The 12,785-nt window shown below is 38.1% G+C and overlaps 1 protein-coding gene across 1 annotated transcript in view; it reads right to left on the minus strand.

Moving 5' to 3' along the window:
• The window catches only part of PARP4 (poly(ADP-ribose) polymerase family member 4), a 90,033-nt gene that overhangs the window by 58,298 nt on the left and 18,950 nt on the right, over positions 1-12,785 (minus strand). The window contains 6 exon segments of the mRNA NM_001145980.1: positions 385-540; positions 4,527-4,651; positions 5,907-6,063; positions 6,254-6,437; positions 9,742-9,837; positions 12,431-12,568. Coding sequence (NP_001139452.1) covers positions 385-540; positions 4,527-4,651; positions 5,907-6,063; positions 6,254-6,437; positions 9,742-9,837; positions 12,431-12,568 — 856 coding nt within the window.

Below are 12,785 nucleotides of genomic sequence, written 5' to 3' on the forward strand. Positions count from 1 at the left end.
AGTAGCGGTCACATCAATGTAACTGTTACAAACAGGGTGCAGAGGGTCCCTTTTTTTCTGCAAAACTTCACCAATTTTCCATTGTGCCTCTCTTAAACTTTTGATATTGAAGTTGCTCTGTTTTGAAGTGCTAGGCAAAGAATTTATAAGGCACTGGCTAATGATTACTGGACAGGTAGGGACAGAAACCAGTTATCCGTCAGGCAGGGATGTCTGAATGGAAGCCAACTGTATAAATGCTTGGTTTTTCAAAGAATATTTCTGTTTTTTGATAAGATTGCTATTCAATCTTATAGCTATGGAGACTCAGGTGAGGAAGATTTGGGTAAACGGGAAACTGACCTTGAATCCAAAGAGAGGTCACATTGCATTTTCTCCCCTTACCTCTCCTACTATGTGCTTCCCATTGATGAATGCTTCAAAACCACACACAGCTGCCTTATCATCCAAAGGAAAAATATATCTTGCCTCAATGGGCACAGAACTTTGATTTGTGTATGTCTGAAAAACAATGACCTGAAGAAGAAAAGAATACACATACTTGATGAAATCATATGGAACAACTTTTGCAGGAACAACTGTTCATGAAAGCTATTATGCATATTTTCTTTAAATTCCTTGAATTTTTATCATGTCTCTCGAATTCCAATCCTGGCTTCAGGGATTAGAGCATTCTAAGATTGCAATGTAGAGTCCATGTCACATTATAAAATGTACCAGCCGTAACTTTAGGTATTTCACACACCCTTGGCTAGAATAAAAGTCACTATTATTACAATATTATAAACACTGGCTTAACAGAAGCAAAGCAGCTTTCATTAAGATGACAAGATAGCTTCTTTACATTTGGGTCTTTTTTTTTTTATTTATTTTTTATTGGTGTTCAATTTACCAACATACAGAATAACCCCCAGTGCCCGTCACCCATTCACTCCCACCCCCCCGCCCTCCTCCCCTTCCACCACCCCTAGTTCGTTTCCCAGAGTTAGCAGTCTTTACGTTCTGTCTCCCTTTCTGATATTTCCCACACATTTCTTCTCCCTTCCCTTATATTCCCTTTCACTATTATTTATATTCCCCAAATGAATGACAACATATAATGTTTGTCCTTCTCTGACTGACTTACTTCACTCAGCTACATTTGGGTCTTGATCTGTCCTTGGTGTCACAGCCCAGACACTTTTCCAGAATAGTTCCTACATCTGGTCTGTTTTCAGGTCTTGGCATTTCCTCCTTTACCTCTTTGTACATAGCCCTCCATAGCTTTTTCCATCTATCCCCATCTTTTCCTGTCTAGCCAACTCCTGAATCAACTCTTCCACTCCTACTTGCTGTCTCTATTCTTATCAGATTAATTTTACTAAATGAACTGCGTTTATCAGTCCCTTGCTTAAGAAAAGGCCAGTCTTTAAACATTTGAAAAAAAAAACCCTAGACATAATAATAAACAGTAGCATTTTAAACATGTGGCAATAATAAAAAAAATATTTAGCCATTTGCCATCAATAATTTCTGGGAAGAGACTGAAATGAAAAATAAAAGAATAAAGGAAACGAACTTATTCCAAAATGCTGCCCATAACTGGATTGACAGTTATCTGGGTTGCCCCTAGTGTATGTGCAACGAGAGAAAAACATTTCTAAGGGGCACACACTTAAACAATTTGATTCTCATCAAATCAGCAGGTCAGTGCCTCAGGGGATCCAATCTCACAGTTCTGTAAACTGTGAGTGGTAGAGCCACCGGCTTACCAGCCAGCTACCCTGGAATTGGGGTGATCCTATCATGATATGGGACTCAGATGTTCTTATGTTCCTAAGAGGTCTTTATAGCTGGTCAGTGCAGTCCTTAGTGTGTAGGAGCCAATGAGGTCAAATCTTAGAAGCTGTCTTCATGGTGCACTGGCAGCCCACCTGCATGCATGCCCATGAACTCTACTTTCTGTTCTGTGACCACAAGTGCACTAGTGGTGAGCTTCTAGCTGAGGCCACACACTGCACTGGAACATGAGTGCTTATCCTCTCCCCACTACAGAACAGGGCATCTCCAGCAATTCCCCGCTATGATACTGTGATTTATAATAAGATATAGATTTGTGATTTATAATAAGATATCTATATCTATATCTATATCTATATCTATATCTATATCTATATCTATTTGTCTTTGTACCTGTTTCTGGCTGGTTTCTGGCACAGAGCTCCCCAAACCCTCAGAATTTCCAGAGGGCTAAGAACAATACAGGTGTCTTGGTGTTCATAACAGACCCCTTTCAACCACATCTGAGTTTATGTCGAAGAGGTGACTTCTGAAAAGTACCTAAGGATAAGGACTGGCTGCCAAGGGGATTAAAGGGTTGGAACTGTCAGCCCCACCCTTGGGCCTTGGGGAGGGGAGAGAGGATGGAGATTGAATTCAACTGCCAATAACAAATGATTTAATAATCAATCGTGCCTACTTTAACCCCAAAAGACAGGCTTCAGAGAGCTTCCAGGCTGGGGAACATGTGGAGAGTGGTCTGCCTGGACAGGGCATGGAAGCTTTGGCACATACCTTGCTCTACACGTTTCTTCCATCCAGCTGTTCCTCGGTTATATTCTCCAATAATATCTATTAATGTTGTAAGTAAAATGTTTCCTTGAGTTCTGTGTGCTGCTCTAGCAAATCAATCTAAAGGGCCTTTGGAACCTCTGATGTATAGTTGGTCAGCCAGAAACACCTGCAACTGGCCTCTGAAGTGGTAGCAGGGAGGTAGAACAGTCCTGGGGGATGAAGACCCTAACCTCTGAGATCAGAGCCTACCTCCAGGTAGACAGTCTGGATCTCACTGGCCGTTCCCTCTCTGTCTCCTTCACTGACTCAGCCTCCTCTACCTGACCACTACATGTTGGCCTTGTCTTCTCTCTCTGAAAGATTCTCTTGGTGATCTAATCTGGCCACACGACTTTAAATAGTATCTAAGTGCTGGCGACTCCCCCATTTATGACTCCCACCAGGAGTTAACTCTTCCCTGGACTCTAGACTCAAATGCCTTACTGCCTTCTTGGTTTTTGCATCTCCCATGATATGGCTAAAGATAGTAGTATCCTGAGAGTCACCTCCAACTTATCCCTTCTACCACTTCCCCATTTCAGTATGTGCAAATGTGACTGATCCTTCTAGTTGCTCAGGCCAAAAACCTTGGTGTCATCCTTGACTCCTGACTTTCTCTTGTGTTTCACATCCATCATCAAATCTTACTGGTTCTACCTTCGATCCTTTGCCAGACCCAATAATTTCTTCTCACCCCTACTACTAACATTCTGGTTCAAGTCACTGTCATCCTTGACTGAATTACTTCAATGGTAATCTACACTTGGTACTGTAACATGCTCCCAGATGTTCTTTTCAGGACCAAGCCTGCTGGGAGTGTCATCTGCTGAGTTCCTTCCCAGACTGTCCCCAGCAAAAAAGGTGGACTGCCTCACCCAAGGTTATGACCCCTCCCCACGGGCAGCCACATCCAGTAACTTGTCCCTCTGCAAGCACAAAGCCTGGTGCCCTGGCCTCAATTCAGAATGTCTCTGAAGGCCATCACAGCTTCAGAGCTCCTCTGAGATCATGTGAGGACTCCTAAGCATCATATGTTAGATGTGTTAAGGTTCAATGTCTCCTTTTGTCAGGTTCTGACTCCTTCAGTCTCTTACAGGTATTGTTCCTGAGAGCACCTCACAACAACCTTCCTGAAAACAAATTCCACCTAGAGTCTATTTTCCAGACAACTCGACCTAAGATGTCTCCTGACCAATCCTCTTTAGACTGTTCTTGACATGGTGCCTAGTGTGATACTATTAAAACAGGTGATATCATACCATTTCTCCTTCAAACATCTTCTAAAGGCTCAGAATGAAGGACAGTATGTCCTGTGTCCTGATGTGAGTTGACACCCACACCACCTCTCTGACTCTCAGTTCTCTGCCATGCTTCCCCCTTCCACTCTGCTCTAGCCACATTGGCCTTCTTGATGCCAGGCTTGCTCCCACCACAGGGCCTTTGCACATGCTGTTTTCTCCACCTGGAATGAGCAATCTCTAATGTCCATATGATTTAGTCCCCTATTTCCTACATGTCTGTACTTAGATGTCACCTTCTCAGTAAGGCTTTTTTTTGGACATCCTATTTACAAATTCAAACCCTTCCCTCCTGTGCAACTCCTATCCTCCCTGCTTACATTTTCTTCTTTAGCACTTATCACCATCTAACATATGATGCATTTTATCATGTTTTTTGTTTGTTTGTTTGTTTGTTTGTTTGTTTTTTTGCCTATTCCTTCAATAAAATCTATGCTCTTTCCGGGCAGTTTTTTTTTGTTCTTGTTGTTGTTGTTCTTCATTGCTGTATGCCTAGAGCCTAGAACAGTCCCTGGTATGTAGTAGGTGCTCAATGAATAAACAAATTCTGGAAATGCACATTTTGTTTAATTCATGCAACTATAATCAAATTATCATTTATCTGTTTAAAGTATCATAAAACCACAAAGAACATACCTGGGCTATGATGTCTATTATTTTCCCCTTGATGTGAACATTCTCAAGAGGAACTGAATTGCCAGAGAAATCCTGAAGGCCAGACTTGATGTTGCTGAAAGGTTTGGTGTCTGCTAACTGATAATCTACACATTAAAAATTAAAATGTTAGCATTTAAAACCATCCCTGCACTGCCTGTTTTTGTTATCTTAATTGTTATTCCTTCCTCTTCCCTTTATACATTGTATTTTAGGAAAAATGGACAAGTAGAATTTTATGATTTTTAATAGCCAATTCTGCAAAGCAAGTGAACCTACATGAGACAAATGGGGGCAGCCTTCATAACGGACACTCTGCCTTTTTAATCTAGAGACCATGAGGACTCATCTCGAAAATTTAGAGTCATGCAATTACTTGAAAGACCTACATTTAAGCATACACAAGTACAGAGAAGTCTCCAGAATTTATATGTGTAGTTTATGCATGAATCTAGATATCTCCATTCCTTGACCTATAATTTTGATTGGTCACTCACTATTATTTATTGTGCTGCAAAAGCTTATCAAACCAATAGGAGGCTCCTTAGACTTTCAAACCAAAGCCCACTAAATCAAATTTCTAATATAGCATATGGAAAAAAAAGTTCCCCTTCTATACCAGAAGGAGCAAAAATACAGATATAATCAGATATATTCTGATTCTCTTCCCAGATGTTTCATTTAATGGCTTCCAGAGGAAAACCAGGAGTCATTTTCTTATACATGAAGTCATGCATTTCCAATAAAAAATAATTTGATCACAGTTAAAAATGTAGTGTGTTTTTACAATGCTATTAATAAATATTATAATAGTTTGGGCTTACAATTTTCTGAGAAAATATCATCCTCTCATATATTTCTACTACTAGCATATAAGCTGCATATTATAATTTTGGGAATACCTTTGCTTAGTGCAGATATTGGTCTCATTTGCAACATAGAGAAACCGAGGCCCACAAAGCTTATGCAGTGTGTTGCATGCTGCACAGCCTAGCAAGTGGCAAGTTGATACTTGAAGCTGAGCTTCCTGATTCTAAAGCTGTGTCTTCTGTCCACTTCACCAACCCCCATTGCACTTTTTGTGCTTCGACATCTTAGATTGCTTCAGTGGTTTTCAGCACTGGCTGTCCTGAGGTGCACGAGCTCAACTCAGGCATGTTAACAAAGTAATATGTGACTCTGAGATCACTTAACCTCTCTCAAGTATCCTGAGATAATTTTTACGAAATAAAAAAGGAAATAAAATATTTATCTATGAGGTCATAGATACAGTTACTGAATATGAGCATGAATTCCTCTAAAAGGAAAACAGCTGAGTTCTCTAAATATCACATAAGACAGCATTCAAGAAAATTGTCTTACCTTCAACGTTTGAAGAATTTGAAAACTCAGGTCTGTATTCCTCTAATTCAGTAGTATTACAAGGATGAAAGTCCTTTACTTCATCTCCAGGTATACAAAATTTAATAATATATTTCATTTTAATTTGATTGGTTTTATATACAACAAATTCATCATCCTACAACCAGCAGAAATTAACGGGTGGGGGAAAAACCCTTATCAGCAAATGTTCTCATAAAAGCAGAATTACAGGTTTGCTAATTTAGAAAATATTGAATTGAGGGAGTCACAAATATGTAATAATTATTTAAACTTAAGTATACTCAATAAAAATGGGAGCCTCTCTGCTTGTTTCTTGAAATAAATACCTCGAAGTCTGTGGTGACAGTGGCTGTTGTTTGCACACCATGGACACTGTCATAACCTGGTGGTGCTTCTGTCAAGGAGAAGTCTCTTTTTTTCAAGTCCATGCACTTCCCGAGGGCTACATCACAGACAACCAAGAGCCTACTGCCATCAATCTCTCCTGAGTGGGAGTACTTGACACTCGTACTGCATTGGGAAAGGAAGGAAGTATGTGTTTGTAATTTATGGTTATGGGCCAACAATATTTTATTATCTATTATCCATCTCTACATGTGAAATACTGTGTAAACAACTTTGCTGGTAGAATGTTCCAAATTTTACTGCTATTGAAATGTCTCTGAAGATTCAATTTAGAACTTTATTGTTCACTTACTTGTTTAAAACTTCAAAGTGAAAAACACATATGTTGCACTTCTGTTGTGGTAAACAGTACTGAAATTGCTTTCTTCCAAAGATAGATGGATTACACTGTTTTCCCAAATCTTTATTAATTACTAAAATACACACATTTTGGTATGGTAAACATACCAAAGTGATGGAAGAGAAGGAAAACCCTTCACTTTTTTAATTCAGAAAAAGTAGATTACTTCTCTGCACTAAAGCTCAGTGAGAACATGAAATACCATGTGAATAAGAACTGGTCAAAGGGAAAAATGGACTGTATTCTCAAAGAGCCTTCTGAATCCAAATGGAGAAACAAAAATTTCAAATGACATCTAAATGAGAGGTTTTGTTTGACTTTCTTCAGGACTCGGCAGCTTAAAAAATGCAACTTTTGCAATTAAGGAGCATAGGTCAGGATACCTTTGGGAGCAACATTCTGGAGACAGACCTCTATTTTTCCAAATATCAAGACCCAAATGTAAAAGTGTTTGTTCTATCCCCTCTAAGACTTTCCTCTTTTATTTATTTTTTAAAAGTATTTTATTTTTAAGTAATTTCTACATCCAACACAGGGATTGAACTTAAAATTCTGAGGTCAAGAGCCACATGCTCTCCTAACTGAGCCAGCCAGGTGCCCCAAGACTTGCCCCTTTAAAAAAAAATCAATGTCCCCCATTCTTCCTATAAACTTCCTTCCCTGTGACAGCCAAACCTGTGACCCTTGACCTTGTCCTGGCTTCTTTCCTCTCCACCCTCTGCCTTTCTAAATGACTGCCTCTACTTGCTTGCTTGCCCATCACCCCTCAGCCCACTGCAGTTTGGCTCCTCCAATGAAACCACTCTGTCCAAAGTCACCAATGACTTTAATTTGGTTAAATTCAGAATGCCAATTTATTTTTAAAAAATTATCATTTAAAAAATTTTACTTTGAAATATTTTTCAAATATTTTAAATAGACAGGAAAGAGTCTAAATGTTCAGTTTCAAGAGTGATGATAAGACAAACAACCATATAGCTACTGCCTACTTTAAGAAATAGAAGATCATCAAGACGTCTATGTTGCCCTGTGGCATCAATTTCTTTGCCACCCAGAGGTAATCTAATTGCTATCTTGGTTTCTTCTGTATATTATTTTTTCTTTCTTTTATAGTATTGATGTATAGATAACTGTCCCTCAATGATATGCTTAGTTTTGCTTGTTTTGAAATTTACATACACCTAGAATCATATAGCAACTTTTTGCTCCATGTTATGTTCCTAAGGGTCATGGGTTAGACATGTGTAGCTGTAGTACACTTGTTTAAACTGCACATAGGACTCCATGTAGGAGTATACCAAGATTTTTTGATCCATTCCCCTATCAAAGGACATCTGCATGATTTCTAGTGTTCTGTTAATATAGTTTTCTTGGCCACTCCTGTACATGTGTCCTGGTCTATGTCTGCTTATCAAGGTGGTGATTCTCAACCCAGGATGCACATTATAATCATTCAGGGAGTTTAAAAAACAATTGATATCCAAACCTCAGCCCTGGAGATCCTAATTTAACTATCTGGGGAGAAGTCAGCACCAGCAGTGTTTATTTTATTTTTATTTTTTATTTTTTTATAAAGATTTTATTTATTCAAGAGAGGAGAGAGAGAGAGAGAGAGAGAGAGAGGCAGAGGGAGAAGCAGGCTCCACACAGAAAGCCTGATGTGGGACTCAATCCCAGAACTCCGAGACCACGCCCTGAGCCAAAGGCAGAAGCTCAACACTTGAGCTGCCCAGGCGTCCCACCAGCAGTGTTTAAAGGCTCCTCCAGGATGGAGATCAGTAGGGGGTGGGTGAAATAGGTGATGGAGATTAAGGAGTGCACTTGTGATGAGTGCCGGGTGATGGATGCAAGTACTGAACACCTGAAAGTAATATTATACTGTACTAACTGTAATTTGAGTAAAAATTTAAAAAAAGTACTTTAAGTGAAAAAAAAAAAATCTCCAAGTGAGTCCAATGTGTAGCCATGATTGAGAATCACTGCTGCCTGGTTCATAGGCCAGCTAATCCACAGGATTCCTAAGTCATACCATCAACTATACTCTTCAACTATAGCAGATGATGCCAAAGTTTTCTCAAGAGGTTTCATCAGTTTATACTCTTACCAACAGGGTATAAGGATTTAGACTGTTCTAGAGACTTACTAACACCTAGAGATGTTAAACTTTTTGTTTTTGCTGTTAAGTGTAAAATGTATATTATAGTTTAATTTGCATGTTGTTGATCACTAATCTTTTCAAATGTCACTGTCCATACATGTTTTCTCTTCTATTAGGTTCCTATTCATGTCTTTTGTCCATTTGCATATTGAACTCTTTATCTTTTTCTTACTGATTTGTAGGAATTCTTTAAATACCCTGGATAACAATCCTTTGTCCTGGGCCTGAACCCAGGCTCCATTCTATATTAGCTTTGTGACCTTATGCAAGTTACTTAACCTCCATCAGTCTGTTTCTTTTTCATAAAATGTCACAATACCACTTGTGAGGTTTACAGATAATGTCCATGAAGCACTTAGCCCAGTGCCTCACACAGGGCAGGTGTTCAATATATTGTGGCTATGATGAAGAAAGATCTAAGTATTAACAAGGATATTGAAGATGAGATATTATTCTAGGCATACAGAGTTTATTTATAGTAAGTTGTTTCAAGAAGAGGTCGTGTGCTGTAGAAGTAAAGATTGCTGGCCCTGGAGAAAGACAAAATGCTGTGTGACCTTAGGAAATACAGCTCAATGTCACTCAGTGTTCTCTGTGATATGGGGTAATAATAGAACTGACCTGAGAGGGTTGTTGTAAGGAGTAAGTGGGTAAAAAAATGTAAAGACACTCAGGATAGTAAAATCACTAACATAATTTAAAATATAATTTTCCCAAATATCCACTACAAAAGACATGTTTCTTTAGTATACTGAGGAAACTGGTTGCTTTCAGTGATCTATTTCTCAGGTGAGAAATCCCTCACAAAGGAAAGATGGAGCAAGCCACATACCAACTACTTGGTTATAAGTCCCTGGTGATGGGTGTAACAGGATTAAGGTTATAATATATCAAATATATAATATACTAACCTGAGTGAATCACTGAAATATATTCCACTCCCAAGATTTCCAATATCTGTCCTTTTTGTGCCACGATCTTCAACTACTTTGGGTAAAAGTAATCCACTAAAAAGAAAATGACATTGCAATGATTTACTACAAGCTTTTATTATGGCCTCATAATTCTAGCAGAGACAGGTGCTATTAAAGGACATTAAGCTAAGTGAGATAAGCCAGACACAGAAAGACAGATACTGCATGACCTCACATATATGTAGAATCTAGAAAAGTCCAACTCAGAACCACACTGCAGAATGGTGGTTTATAGGGGTTGGGGAAGATGGGGAGATGCTGGCTAAAGGGTATAAATTTTCAGTTAAGATAAATAAGATAATACCCATTGCTAGGAGCAAAGCTTGTGTTCTTACCATAAGGAAAAAAAGAAAACCATGTCAAGCGATGGATGTGTTAATAAACTTGACTATGGTAATCATTTCAGAAATGTACATGTACATTAAATCAAGTTATACATCTTTAAAAAATCACCTTGTACAACCTAAATATATACAATTCTCATTTGTCAATCATACCTTAATAAAGCTGGAAAAAATACACCAATTAAAAGACAATAAGTAAATAAAGAGCATGAAATGAAAAGAAAAATGTATTTCAGAGTAATCCTACAGAAGGAGTTCCAGGTGCTATTCAAGTGTATCAAGCTATGGAAAGTTTCTCATCACTGTTTTGACCAGCTCTGAGATGCTCCATTTTTCCTGCCTCAATGTGCTGCCTCCTACCTGTCAAGACCCCCAGCATTCAGGAGAATCATGGTTAAGCTCAAGAACTTATGTAGGTGCCTACTGGCCTCCTAGCATTGCTAAGAGCTCTCTGCAATCAAAGTTAAACCATGGTTATCTCTGGGAAGATGGGTAAAGGAGACTTCTGTTTTCATTACATAAACATCTACTGTTTGAATTTTGCATTATGAAATATAATTAATTTTGTAAAATGGCTTCGGGTTTTAGTTCTACTTAAAAGTTTAAAAAGTATTTTTTTTTAATTAAGGAAACTATTTTTTTTAAGATTTTATTTATTCATGAGAGACAAAGAGAGAGAGGCAAAGACATAGGCAGAGAGAGAAGCAGGCTCTATGCAGGGAGCCCAGGGTGGGACTTGATCCTGGGACTCCAGGATCATGTCCTGAGCTAAAGGCAGATAGACGCTCAACTGCTGAGCCACGCAGGCATCTCAACAAAACTATTTTTCAGTTAGTCCCTATAATTTTAATTTTTAAAAAAGGTTTTTATTTATTTATTTATTTATTTATTTGAGGTAGGGGGAAAGAGCAGAGGGAGAGTGACAAGCAGACTCCATTCACACCAAGCATGGAGCCCAAGGCAGGACCCCATCCCAGGACCCTGAGATCAGGACCTGAGTCGAAATCAAAGAGTCAAACACTTAGCCAGCCAGCCACCCAGGCATCCCTAATTTTAAATTTTTAAATCTTTGTTCCATGTAGAGTTTATTTAAGTGTGAGGAATGAGGTAAGGGTCCAATTTTGTATTTTTTCCAGGGAGAAATCTGTCCAAATATATAGTATTGAAGAAATGATCTTTCTTCTACAGAAATAAGAGCTACTTTTATGATATACTGAACACCTCTATGTTTACATTTACTTTTGGATTCTTTATTCTGTGATTCATCTGTTAAAGGTACCACTTCACTTTTTTTTTTTAAGATTTTATTTATTTATTCATGAGAGACACAGAGAGAGACAGAGAGAGGCAGAGACACAGGCAGAGGGAGAAGCAGGCTCCAAGCAGGGAGGCTGATGTAGGACCTGATCCCGGGTCTCCAGGATCATGCCCTTGGGCTAAAGGTGGCACTAAACCTCTGAGCCACCCAGGCTGCCCTCCCACTTCACTGTTTTAATTAACATAGCTTTATAAATATTTTCAGTGTCTGGTTAATTCTCCTTCATTAATCTTCTTTTTCAGAATTACTTTGGTAAAGTCAAATTTTAAAAAATATATGTGGTAGAAATCAGCTTTTTATTTCTTAAAAAATATCTTGTTAGCACTTTTATTGTGATGGCTCTAAATTTATAGGCTAATTCAAGTAAAACTGGCATCCTTCTGATTAGTGCAAGTCTTTTTTGGGTCCTTCATTGGCAGTTTAAAATTTTTTCCAGATAGATCTTGTATATTCATGTTTATTTTTAGGTATTTTTTTCTTCTTACATATTTAATTAAGGATCCAGATGTAATCATATCCTCCCCTGCTCCCTGTGTCTACAGTTCAGATCTAATATTAAGTGGTTACTCAAAGCAAACAAAAAATTAGAGTTATGTTTTGAATAGATACCTCACAGCATCTGGGTACTCTAATTTCTAGACCTTTCTCTGTAAGTATTGGATGTTCTCTAGATTAGATACATATAGAAGAGCCATCATGAAATAGAGAATCCTCTTTTTTCATATGATACTGTTTTCAAGAAGCAAGTCATACCTATGCACTACGCTTTTAAATATATGTAATAATAAGTACACAATTTAAATTATACTTATAACAATTAAAATGTTCCATTTTCTCTGGAATGCAATAGCTGATTTTAACTGAAGAGACTCATGTTCTATAGAAAAAAAGAAAAGAAAAACAGTAAAACATTTCATCTTCACGAGACTGAAACATTTGGAAAATAAAGATGGTATCCTCTTACCGGGACAGGATCCCTATAAAGCTTTGTACAGGAGATCCATGAAGTAAGGGCTTTACATTGCCAAGCTGGCTCAAAAACTCTGTGGCTTCATTCACTTTGCCAACTCTAAATATCTGCAAGATGTCCACTGGAACTTGGCTGTAAAAAAGCAGAAGAAAAACCTTGAGATTGCATAATCAAGAGCAAAATAAAAAATCATTATTAGCATTAAACCCAAAATAGCCCAAATGGCCATTATTATGGAATGGATTCAGTGAATCAGAACACAACATTTCTTGGAAATATTATGTAGCCATCAAAAAAAAAATCACACTCTTTAAAAATACAAGGATATAAAGTAAAATTTGTAGTAAAA

Source organism: Canis lupus, chromosome 25, assembly GCF_011100685.1.
Source record: "Canis lupus familiaris isolate Mischka breed German Shepherd chromosome 25, alternate assembly UU_Cfam_GSD_1.0, whole genome shotgun sequence".
In the NCBI taxonomy this organism is placed as follows: domain Eukaryota; kingdom Metazoa; phylum Chordata; class Mammalia; order Carnivora; family Canidae; genus Canis; species Canis lupus.